Here is a 12871-nt window from a genome sequence, read left to right as displayed (position 1 = left end):
GGTCTAATGTCCATTGCTTGTGTTTCTTGGCCCAAGCAAGTCTCTTCTTATTATTGGTCTCCTTTAGTAGTGGTTTATTTGTAGTAATTTGTCCATGAAGACCTGATTCACGCAGCCTCATCTGAACAGTTGAACTGTTACTTGAACTCTGTAAAGCATTTTATTTGGGCTGCAATCTGAGGTGCAGTTAACTCTAATTAACTTATCCTCTGCAGCAGGGGTTACTCTGGGTCTTCCTTTTCTGTGGTGGTCCTCATGAGAGCCAGTTTCATCATAGCCCTTGATGGTTTTTGCGACTGCACTTGAAGAAACGTTCAAAGTTCTTGAAATGTTCCGGATTGACTGACCTTCATGTCTTAAAGTTATGATGGACTGTCATTTCTCTTTGCTTATTCGAGCTGTTCTTGCCATATTATAGACTTGGTCTAGACTTGGTATAGACTTGGTCTTTTACCAAATAGGGCTATCTTCTGTATTCCAACCCTACCTTGTCATAACACATCTGATTAGCTCAAACAAAGAATGAACTTTTAGGCCTCCCGGGTGGCGCAGTGGTTAAGGGCGCTGTACTGCAGTGCCAGCTGTGCCTCCAGAGGCTATGGGTTCGCGCCCAGGCTCTGTCGTAAACGGTGTAAACGGCCGCGACCGGCAGGTCCGTGGGAAGACGCACAATTGGCCTAGCGTCGTCCGGGTTAGGGAGGGTTTGGCCGGTAGGGATATCCTTGTCTCATCGCGCACCAGCGACTCCTGTGGCAGACCGGGTGCAGTGCACGCTAACCAAGGTTGCCAGGTGCATGGTGTTTCCTCTGACACGTAGGTGCGGCTGACTTCTGGGTTGGATGCGCGCTGTGTTAAGAAGCAGTGCGGCTTGGTTGGGTTTTGTATCAAAGGATGACTTTCAACCTCCGAGCCCGTACAGGAGGCAAGATAGTAGCTACTAACAATTGGATACCACGAAATTGGGGAGAAAAAGGGGGTAAAAATAAAAATGTTTAAAAAAATATACAGTGGGGCAAAAAAGTTTTTAGTCAGTGCAAGTTCTCCCACTTAAAAATATTTCTGTAACAGGCCTGTAATTTTCATCTATGACAGACAAAAATGAATTTATTGCAAATTATGGTGGAAAATACATATTTGGTCACCTACAAACAAGCAAGATTTCTGGCTCTCACAGACCTGTAACTTCTTCTTTAAGAGGCTCCTCTGTCCTCTGCTCGTTACCTGTATTAATGGCACCTGTTTGAACTTGTTATCAGTATAAAAGACACCTGTCCACAACCTCAAACAGTCACACTCCAAACTCCACTATGGCCAAGACCAAAGAGCTGTCAAAGGACACCAGAAACAAAATTGTAGACCTGCACCAGGCTGGGAAGACTGAATCTGCATTAGATAAGCATCTTGGTTTGAAGAAATCAACTGTGGGAGCAATTATTAGGAAATGGAAGACGTACAAGACCAGTGATAATCTCCCTCGATCTGGGGCTCCACGCAAGATCTCACCCCGTGGGGTCAAAATGATCACCAGAACGGTGAGCAAAAATTCCAGAACCACACGGGGGACCTAGTGAATGTCCTGCAGAGAGCTGGGACCAAAGTAACAAAGCCTACCATCAGTAAGTAACACACTACGCCGCCAGGGACTCAAATTCTGCAGTGCCAGACGTGTCCCCCTGCTTAAGCCAGTACATATCCATGCCCGTCTGAAGTTTGCTGGAGAGCATTTGGATGATCCAGAAGAAGATTGGGAGAATGTCAGATGAAACCAAAATATAACTTTTTGGTATAAACTCAACTCGTTGTGTTTGGAGGACAAAGAATGCTGAGTTGCATCCAAAGAACACAGTACCTACTGTGAAGCATGGGGGTGGAAACATCACGGACTGATCCGTGTAAAGGAAAGAATGAATGGGGCCATGTATCGTGAGATTTTGAGTGAAAACCACCTTACATCAGCAAGGGCATTGAAGATGAAACGTGGCTGTGTCTTTCAGCATGACAATGATCCCAAACACACCGCCCGGACAACGAAGGAGTGGCTTCGTAAGAAGCATTTCAAAGTCCTGGAGTGGCCTAGCCAGTCTCCAGATCTCAACCCCATAGAAAATCTTTGGAGGGAGTTGAAAGTCTGTGTTGGCCAGCAACAGCCCCAAAACAGCACTGCTCTAAAGGAGATCTGCATGGAGGATGGGCCAAAATACCAGCAACAATGTGTGAAAACCTTACAGAGACTTACAGAAAACGTTTGACCTCTGTCATTGCCAACAAAGGGTATATAACAGGTATATAAAGTATTGAGATAAACTTTTGTTATTGACCAAATACTTATTTTCCACCATAATTTGCCAATAAATTCATTAAAAATCCTACAATGTGATTTCTGGATTTTTTTTTTGTTGTCATTTTGTCTTGTCATAGTTGAAGTGTACCTATGATGAAATTACAGGCCTCTCTCATCTTTCTAAGTGAGAGAACTTGCACAATTAGTGGCTGACTAAATACTTTTTTGTCCCCCAAGAATGAACTTTTAACAATGCACACTCGTTAATTGAAATGCATTCCAGGTAACTACCTCATGAAGCTGGTTGAGAGAATACCAAGAGTGTGCAAAGCTGTCATCAGCTTTGAATGAGTAGGTGTGTCCAAACTTTTGACTGATACTGTAAATACAAACTATACATTGTTATCTAAATACAAATATTGAATATTATGAAGCCTACATAACATATCTACAAGCACTACATATTAGAGATACATAGAGCTACATAGAGCTTTATGACTGTGTTCCTGCCAGATCATGGATCTGCTGATGAAGGGTAATAAGCAGCGTACCCAGGAGCCCACGGCAGCCAACCAGACTTCGTCCCGGTCCCATGCCGTGCTGCAGGTGTCGGTCAGGCAGACGAGCCGCTGTCGAGACCTTCTACAGGAAGTCCGCTTCGCACGCCTCTTCATGATCGACCTTGCCGGCTCAGAACGAGCCTCACAGGTGCGGAACACTATGTGTGTGTTGGGGTGTGTGTATGAGTATGGTGTAGGGGCGTGTGTGTGTGTTTTTTCACTTGTTATGGTCTGTTACTTGTGTCCATAACATAACATCACAGTCTCCTTCCAGACATTCCAGTGTGTGTGTGCGCGTTTGGGGGGGTGTTCTAAGCCCTATATTTGTACTAAAACACATAGGTCCCTGATCAGAAGTAGCGTACTATGTAGGGAATAGGGTTTATAGGACACTTTAATAAAGGCCCTTCAGAGTGTAAGAACCATGGATTTACACTGTAGACCATTAAGGGAAAGAAGGGTTTAATGTCCCTATAGTTGACCGTCTATCAGCGTCTTCTTTATGACAAAATGGATGATATCATTGATTTCATTTTTATTTTATTTTTACATTTATTTAACTTGGCAAGTCAGTTAAGAGCAAATTCTTATTTACAATGACGGCCTACCAAAAGACAAAAGGCCTTCTGCGGGGACAGGGACCTGGGAAAATAAAATAAATAAATATAAACAATATAAATATAGTACAAAACACACATCACAGTAAGAGAGACAACACAACACTACATAAAGAGAGACCTAAGACAACAACATAGCAAGGCAGCAACACATGACAACTAGAGGTCGACCGATTTATGATTTTTCAACACCGATACCGATTATTGGTATCGGTATCGTATTATCCAATACTGGATGAACACCTATTTTAACTTAATATAATACATCAATAAAAATCTATTTAGCCTCGAAAAAATTATGAAACATGTTCAATTTTGTTGGGAAAAAAAACAAAGTGTTGGAGAAGAAAGTAAAAGTGCAATATGTGCCATGTAAAAATGCTAACGTTTAAGTTCCTTGCTCAGAACATGAGAACATATGAAAGTTGGTGGTTCCTTTTAACATGAGACTTCAATATTCCAAGGTAAGAGGTTTTAGGTTGTAGTTAATATAGTATTTATAGGACTATTTCTCTCTATACCATTTGTATTTCATATACCTTTGACTATTGGATGTTCTTATAGACACTTTAGTATTGCCAGTGTAACAGGATAGCTTCCGTCCCTCTCCTCGCCCCTACTTGGGCTCGAACCAGGAACACATTGACAACAGCCACCCTCGAAGCATCATTACCCATCGCAAGGGAACAACTACTCCAAGTCTCAGAGCGAGTGACGTTTGAAACGCTTTTAGTGGTACCCGCTAACTAGCTAGCCATTTAGTTGATAGGCTTGAAGTCATAAACAGCACAATGCTTGAAGCATTGCGAAGAGCTGCTGGCAAAACGCACAAAAGTGCTGTTTGAATGAATGCTTACGAGCCTTCTGGTGCCTACCATCGCTCAGTCAGACTGCTCTATCAAATCATAGTGTCACGATCGTCATATGGGGACCAAAGCGCAGCGTGGTTAGAATACATTCTTCTTTATTTCAGGAAGAACAATTAAACAAAACAACAAAACGATAAGAAGAACGTGGCCGCTATATAAACAATGTGCTAACGTGCAACATAACATAGACAATAACCCACAAAATACCCAAAGAAGATGGCTGCCTAAATATGGTTCCCAATCAGAGACAACGATAAACACCTGCCTCTAATTGAGAACCAATCTAGGCAACCATAGACCAACATAAACACCTAGATGAAATCAACCCCATAAATCTACAAAAACTCCTAGACAGTGCAAAACACCCTAGAATAAGACAGTACCCCCCCCCCCCCCCCACAAAGGTGCGGACTCCGCCCACAAAACCTAATCTAAAGGGGAGGGTCCGGGTGGGCTTCTTTCACGGCGTAGGCTCGGGTGCTGGACGTGGACCCCACTCCACCATAGTCTTAGTCCGCTTTTGTGGCCTCCTAGGAACGGCGACCCTCGCCGCCAACCTAGGACTGGCAACCCTACTAAAGGGCCCCACTGGACTGAAGGGCAGCTCCGGACTGAAGGGCAGCTCCGGACTGAAGGGCAGCTCCGGACTGAGGGGTAGCTTCTGGCTGGCTGACGGCTCTGGCAGCTCCTGGCTGGCTGACGGCTCTGGCAGCTCCTGGCTGACTGACGGCTCAGGACAGACTGGCGGCTCTGACGGCTCAGGACAGACTGGCGGCTATGACGGCTCAGGACAGACTGGTGGCTCTAGCAGCTCAGGACAGACTGGAGACTCTAGCAGCTCAGGACAGACGGGAGACTCTAGCTGCTCAGGACAGACGGGAGACTCTGGCGGCTCAGGACAGACGAGAGACGAGCAGCTCAGGACAGACGAGGCTCACTGTAGGCCTGGTACGTGGTGCCGGCACTGGTGGTACTGGGCCGAGGACATGCACCTCAGGGCGAGTGCGGGGAGGAGGAACAGGGAGAACTGGGCTCTGGCCCACGGTTGGAAAATAAAGTTTGTAGTCAACAAAGTATGCAGGAGTCATGAGGAAAATAGCAAAATGCACAAGAACATTTTAAAAATATATAACGACTTGGGGCTAGCCATTGTAAGTTCAGATTCACTCGCCCCAACAGTGCGTGTGTGCTGGAGGTGAGCGAAAGCTCGGGAGAGAGGGGTGAATGTGGTGGAGGAACCTGTACCAGACAGGAGGAGGCAGACCAGGGAGAGAGGGGTGAATGTGGTGGAGGTACCTGTACCAGACAGGGGGAGACAGACCAGGGAGAAAGGTGTGAGTGTGGTGGAGGTACCTGTACCAGACAGGGGGAGACAGACCAGGGAGAAAGGTGTGAGTGTGGTGGAGGTACCTGTACCAGACAGGAGGAGGCAGACCAGGGAGAGAGGGGTGAATGTGGTGGAGGTACCTGTACCAGACAGGGGGAGACAGACCAGTGAGAGAGGGGTGAATGTGGTGGAGGTACCTGTACCAGACAGGAGGAGGCAGACCAGGGAGAGAGGGGTGAATGTGGTGGAGGTACCTGTACCAGACAGGGGGAGACAGACCAGGGAGAAAGGTGTGAGTGTGGTGGAGGTACCTGTACCAGACAGGGGGAGACAGACCAGGGAGAAAGGTGTGAGTGTGGTGGAGGTACCTGTACCAGACAGGGGGAGACAGACCAGGGAGAGAGGGGTGAATGTGGTGGAGGTACCTGTACCAGACAGGGGGAGACAGACCAGGGAGAAAGGTGTGAGTGTGGTGGAGGTACCTGTACCAGACAGGGGGAGACAGACCAGGGAGAAAGGTGTGAGTGTGGTGGAGGTACCTGTACCAGACAGGGGGAGACAGACCAGGGAGAGAGGGGTGAATGTGGTGGAGGTACCTGTACCAGACAGGAGGAGATAGGCCAGGGAGAGAGGGGTGAATGTGGTGGAGGTACCTGTACCAGAGGGGGAGACAGGCCAGGGAGAGAGGGGTGAGTGTGGCGGAGGTACCTGTACCAGACAGGGGGAGACAAGCCAGGGCAGACGGTGAACAGATCGCCAGGTGAAATCCTAGCAGCAGTGCAGCAGGTAACAGGAGTAGGTGTCACAGCCACTTGGGAGAAGCTTTTATTTCTGGAGGCAGATTTCTTGTATAAAATGCCAGGGAATGGTCTTTGAACAGCAGGAGGGGCTTCAGATGATGCTTCAAAGACTCCTGACACTTGTTGGGCCCAAAGGCCTTTTACTTCACACCGTGAATTTAATTTAATTTGTTTCTGACTCAGTTCCAGGTTGGAATGGTGTCCTCAGGTCTCTGCTGTTTGTTGGTTAGAACACCCTCCGTTTAGCTTGGAAAAATAAAACCTTGAAAGCAGTAATCTCTCCGGTTAATTTTGGTCAAAATTAGGTTCTAGGTTTGTAGTTTTGATCTGGAGCGAAGGCCATGCTGTGGAGTGTAGCATCCTGCATACAGTGCCTTGCGAAAGTATTCGGCCCCCTTGAACTTTGCGACCTTTTGCCACATTTCAGGCTTCAAACATAAAGATATAAAACTGTATTTTTTTGTGAAGAATCAACAACAAGTGGGACACAATCATGAAGTGGAACGACATTTATTGGATATTTCTAACTTTTTTAACAAATCAAAAAACTGAAAAATTGGGCGTGCAAAATTATTCAGCCCCTTTACTTTCAGTGCAGCAAACTCTCTCCAGAAGTTCAGTGAGGATCTCTGAATGATCCAATGTTGACCTAAATGACTAATGATGATAAATACAATCCACCTGTGTGTAATCAAGTCTCCATATAAATGCACCTGCACTGTGATAGTCTCAGAGGTCCGTTAAAAGCGCAGAGAGCATCATGAAGAACAAGGAACACACCAGGCAGGTCCGAGATACTGTTGTGAAGAAGTTTAAAGCCGGATTTGGATACAAAAATATTTCCCAAGCTTTAAACATCCCAAGGAGCACTGTGCAAGCGATAATATTGAAATGGAAGGAGTATCAGATCACTGCAAATCTACCAAGACCTGGCCGTCCCTCTAAACTTTCAGCTCATACAAGGATAAGATTGATCAGAGATGCAGCCAAGAGGCCCATGATCACTCTGGATGAACTGCAGAGACCTACAGCTGAGGTGGGAGACTCTGTCCATAGGACAACAATCAGTCGTATATTGCACAAATCTGGCCTTTATGGAAGAGTGGCAAGAAGAAAGCCATTTCTTAAAGATATCCATAAAACGTGTTGTTTAAAGTTTGCCACAAGCCACCTGGGAGACACACCAAACATGTGGAAGAAGGTGCTCTGGTCAGATGAAACCCAAATTGAACTTTTTGGCAACAATGCAAAACGTTATGTTTGGCGTAAAAGCAACACAGCTGAACACACCATCCCCACTGTCAAACATGGTGGTGGCAGCATCATGGTTTGGGCCTGCTTTTCTTCAGCAGGGACAGGGAAGATGGTTAAAATTTATGGGAAGATGGATGGAGCCAAATACAGGACCATTCTGGAAGAAAACCTGATGGAGTCTGCAAAAAACCTGAGACTGGGACGGAGATTTGTCTTCCAACAAGACAATGATCCAAAACATAAAGCAAAATCTACAATGGAATGGTTCAAAAATAAACATATCCAGGTGTTAGAATGGCCAAGTCAAAGACCAGACCTGAATCCAATCGAGAATCTGTGGAAAGAACTGAAAACTGCTGTTCACAAATGCTCTCCATCCAACCTCACTGAGCTCGAGCTGTTTTGCAAGGAGGAATGGGAAAAAATGTCAATCTCTCGATGTGCAAAACTGATAGAGACATACCCCAAGCGACTTACAGCTGTAATCGCAGCAAAAGGTGGCGCTACAAAGTATTAACTTAAGGGGGCTGAATAATTTTGCACGCCCAATTGTTCAGTTTTTTGATTTGTTAAAAAAGTTTGAAATATTCAATAAATGTCGTTCCACTTCATGATTGTGTCCCACTTGTTGTTGATTCTTCACAAAAAAATACAGTTTTATATCTTTATGTTTGAAGCCTGAAATGTGGCAAAAGGTCGCAAAGTTCAAGGGGGCCGAATACTTTCGGCACTGTATGTACCTGCCGAAAAATCCAAGTTTATCTAACTCCAAATCTATCCTTTTGTAAAAAGAAAACATGTTGAAAATGTGAGAGCTCACATTAAGCCGTGTCTCTCTCTCTGAGGGATGGTGATGTAACTTTACTGTGACATCTATAGCACAGTTTTATGGTGCTGGTTACTTTTGTTGAACAGATTACAGTTGGAGTGACGCCAATACTGGCAACAGAATGTCTGCATCCCAAATGGCACCCTATTCCCTATAGTGCACTACTTTTGATATATGGGTCAAAAAGTAGTGCTCTATAGAGGAAATAGGATTCCATTTGGGATGCAGCTAATGTCTTTTGTGAACTAGTTTGGGATGTTTGTGACACAGTATATGACACATTTACTATAAACCTTACACTTAATGCTCTTGGTTCCTGGAGGAACATAGGGCCTGTACTAAAGTTATCCTCTTGGTTCCTGGAGGATCATAGTTAGGATCATAGTTAGAATTTCTCCTGTGAACTCTGAAGGCTTCATAATAGGTGTTTTCTTCTCATATTCGTTGCAGTGGTTCCCTGTAGTCGTTCTACTCTAGGCAAAGTGCTTAAAAACCTATTCAGGGTCTGTGGGTCTCCCATGGGACGGTTGAGCTAACGTAGGCTAATGCGATTAGCATGAGGTTGTAAGTAACATAAAAAATTCTCAGGACATAGACATATCTGATATGGTCAGAAATCTTAAATTCTTGTTAATCTAACTGCACTGTCCAATTTACAGTAGCTATTACAGTGAAATAATACCATGCTATTGTTTGAGTTTTGAACTTGAAAAGTTATTAATAAACAAGTCAGGCGCATTTGGGCAGTCTTGACACAAAATTTTGAACAGAAATATTATGGTTCATTGGATCAGTAGGGAACTTTGCACATACACTATTGCCATCTAGTGGCCAAAATCTAAATTGCACCTGGGCTGGAATTACACATTATGGCCATTCTCTTGCATTTCAAAGATGATGGTACAAACAAAAAAGAATCGGTTGTTTTTTTCTTTGTATTATCTTTTACTAGATCTAATGTGTTATATTTTCCTACATTCCTTTCACATTTCCACAAATGTCCAAGTGTTTCCTTTCAAGTGGTATCAAGAATATGCATATCCTTGCTTCAGGGCCTGAGCTACAGGTAGTTAGATTTGATGAATGTTGTTAGATTAGCGTCCATATTAAAACAGCCAGACCTCATAAACACAATGGTATGTGTCCCAAATACCACCCAATTTCCCATAGGGCTCTGGTCAAAAGTAGTGTACTATACAGGGAATACGGTGCCATTTGGTACGCTACCATGACAAAAACATGCAATCATGCCTGAATGGAGAGAACACATATTTACCATGGAAACTTTTAGAACGTTTAACCAGCTAGGCTCTTCTATGGATGTATATCATAGCCTATAGGCCACTGGTCTCTTAAGATATAGGAGAACAGAGGGGGTTCCACTACCTCTGGGATGTTTTCTGTCAGTGAGATGTGTTTTGGTCCAAGGCTGGTAACACTTTCTATAAAGTACCTATGTAATAACATCCCTTATAATGCATTATAATACATGTATGATGTGTTATGACATTGACAGCGTTCATAGTAACTCATAAGCGGTTATAAAAAAATCTGCGTGATGTTTTACTTGCAACTCTTCCAATGTAACTGCAGACAGAGGAAAGAAAAGGAGGGTTAGAGCCCCCTCTGATGGTTAACATAGGCAGTATATGTCCTGGGCTGTAACTCATCAAACCGAGACAATGGCCGTCTACTACTTTGTAGACAGACTGACTGATCTACAAATCACCTTGCATCCTAAATAACCACTCTATTAATTGTTGACCAGTCAGTCTGCTCAGTCGGTGATCAGCACAATGTATGCTCTGGAACATGTGAGGCGGCATGTTGTGGTTAGAGCGATGGGCCAGTAGCCGAAAGGTTGCTAGATTGAATGAGCTGACAAGGTAAAAAATCTGTCGTTCTGCCCCCGAATAAGGCAGTTAACCCAATGGTTGGCCGTCATTGTAAATAAGAATTTGTTCTTAACAGACTAGCCTAGTTAAATAAAGGTTAAATAAAAACATGAGACCAGATAGTAAACCTGCTTTCTCTCCCAGACACAGAACAGAGGTCAGAGGTTAAAAGAAGGGGCCCACATCAACCGCTCCCTCCTGGCTCTGGGTAACTGCATCAACGCCCTGAGTGAGAAACATGGTAACAAATATGTCAACTACAGGGACAGCAAGCTGACGCGCTTGCTGAAGGTACAGTACCCATAGTGGTTGGAGCGTTGAGCCAGTAACCGAAAGGTTGTTGGATCGAATCCCCGAGCTGACAAGGTCAAAATGTGTTGTTCTGCCCCTGAGCAAGACAGATAACCTACTGTTCCCCGGGCGCCGAAGACGTGGATGTCGATTATGGCAGCCCCCCACACCTCTCTGATTCAAAGGGGTTGGGTTAAATGAGGAAGAATGCATTCAGTTGTACAACTGACTAGGTTTCCCCCTTTTCCCTTTCCTATCGAAGACTGTAGTATAGTGATTACAATACACTATACTAGCACCATACCACAACACACCACTCCATACCACACAACATTCATCATGAATGACCACACCATAGCACACCATACCACACCATACCACACTACACCACACACCATATCACATCACACCACATCATGCCACACCACACAAAACAATACAGTACAGTACTTTTTGTTGTCCTTTTGCATCATTCAGAAGGATTATTCTCCATTCCACTTGCATTCATTCACTTCCTGTTCTGATGTGCTTGATTGACAGGACTCGTTGGGAGGCAACAGTCGCACAGTGATGATAGCCCACATTAGCCCCGCCTCCCTGGCCTTCGAGGAGTCTCGCAACACGCTGAGCTACGCTGACCGTGCCAAAAGTATCCGCACACGGGTGAGTAATACACAACAAAACATTTCCCTCCTTCGCTGAGGTGTGGGACAAGAATTTTCAAATCAATCATTTTTCAAATCAATCAATCAACAATCAAATGTAATTTAAAAAGCCCTTTTACATAAACACAGTTATCAAAGTGCTTTACAGTAACCCACCCTAGACCGCCGAGATCAACTTAAAAGATTCCGTTATCTCTGCAGCATAACAGTTATAACGACGCTGTCAATATTAGGCTTAATAGTTTGTCAGCTGGGTTCCTTCTTGCTGAATGTGTTCTACCACATCATGTTGTTACAGTGTTATAAGACTGTTCTCTCTCTCCAGGTGAAGAGGAACCTGCTGAATGTGTTCTACCACATCATGTTGTTACAGTGTTTTAAGACAGTTCTCTCTCTCCAGGTGAAGAGGAACCTGCTGAACGTGTTCCTCCATGTCATGTTGTTACAGTGTTATAAGACAGTTCTCTCTCTCCAGGTGAAGAGGAACCTGTTGAATGTGTTCTACCACGTCATGTTGTGACACATCATGCTGTTACAGTGTTATAAGACAGTTCTCTCTCTCCAGGTGAAGAGGAACCTGCTGAACGTGTCCTACCACATCGCTCAGTACACTAACATCATCTCTGACCTGCGCAGCGAGATCCAGCGGCTCAAGAAGAAGATCGCCGATCAGGCTGGACGTCAGCTCAACTCTGACCGAGCTGACATCCGCCATGTCCAGGGTAAGGACCTTACCTTGACCTCTCTCATAGCTCCTTCACAGTGTCTGTGTGTGTCTGTCTGTGTGTCTGTCTATCTGTCTGTCTGTGCCTCAAACAGACCTTAACACTCTTCTCTCCTGCCACCATTGTAGCGGAGGTGCAGGCCCACAGCACGCAGGCGAGCCGAGCAGAGATGGACCAGCTGAGGGAGCAACTCCTAGAGGCCTTCAGGAGTCAGATGGAGATCAGGAGGAGCCTGATGGAGCTGGACAACAGCAACATGGAGATCCAGATGGACACCTCCAAACACCTGCTCACCATCGCAGAGTATGTGTCTTATGACTGTCCCAAATGGCACTCTGTTCCCTGTACAGTGCACTACTTATGACCAGAGCCCTTATATAGGGAATAGGGTGCCATTTGGGACCTACAATAATCTCATAGCACTCCCTCTACACCTATAGCCTCTAGCTGTAGCAGTTTAATGACTGTGATAGTTAACAGAAATGTCTAAACAGCTGCTCACAATTGCGTGCATTGTTGTTCGTCCTGTAGTTGGGAGCAGGAACGGAGTCGTTGTCGCAGGAAGTTGCGAGCAGAGAGGAGGAAGGAGAACATCAGTAAGGAGGAGAGTGGGAAGGATTTTGACTGCCCTGAGTCTCCCCCAGACAGCACTGAGACCCAGGAAGTAGCCATGGCCAGAGAGAAAGTGGTCACTCTCATTGCTGAACAGAACAAGATACGCGAACAGAAGGTAGGTTACTGTAGTCCTCTGCTCTCAC

General features: G+C 45.0%; 1 protein-coding gene across 2 annotated transcripts in view; it reads left to right on the top strand.

The window, feature by feature from the left end:
* Positions 1 to 12871, top strand: part of LOC110503027 (kinesin-like protein KIF19) — a 76325-nt gene that overhangs the window by 51546 nt on the left and 11908 nt on the right. For both annotated transcript variants that reach the window (XM_036960747.2, XM_036960746.2), the window contains exons 6-11: positions 2795 to 2989; positions 10577 to 10723; positions 11264 to 11386; positions 11954 to 12110; positions 12242 to 12416; positions 12645 to 12843. In XM_036960747.2, coding sequence (XP_036816642.2) covers positions 2795 to 2989; positions 10577 to 10723; positions 11264 to 11386; positions 11954 to 12110; positions 12242 to 12416; positions 12645 to 12843 — 996 coding nt within the window. The remainder of the gene's footprint in view (positions 1 to 2794; positions 2990 to 10576; positions 10724 to 11263; positions 11387 to 11953; positions 12111 to 12241; positions 12417 to 12644; positions 12844 to 12871) is intronic.

The sequence above is a fragment of the Oncorhynchus mykiss genome, chromosome 23 (assembly GCF_057628025.1).
Source record: "Oncorhynchus mykiss isolate SJ-2025 chromosome 23, ASM5762802v1, whole genome shotgun sequence".
NCBI lineage: Eukaryota > Metazoa > Chordata > Actinopteri > Salmoniformes > Salmonidae > Oncorhynchus > Oncorhynchus mykiss.
This window is presented reverse-complemented; position numbering and strand designations above follow the sequence as displayed.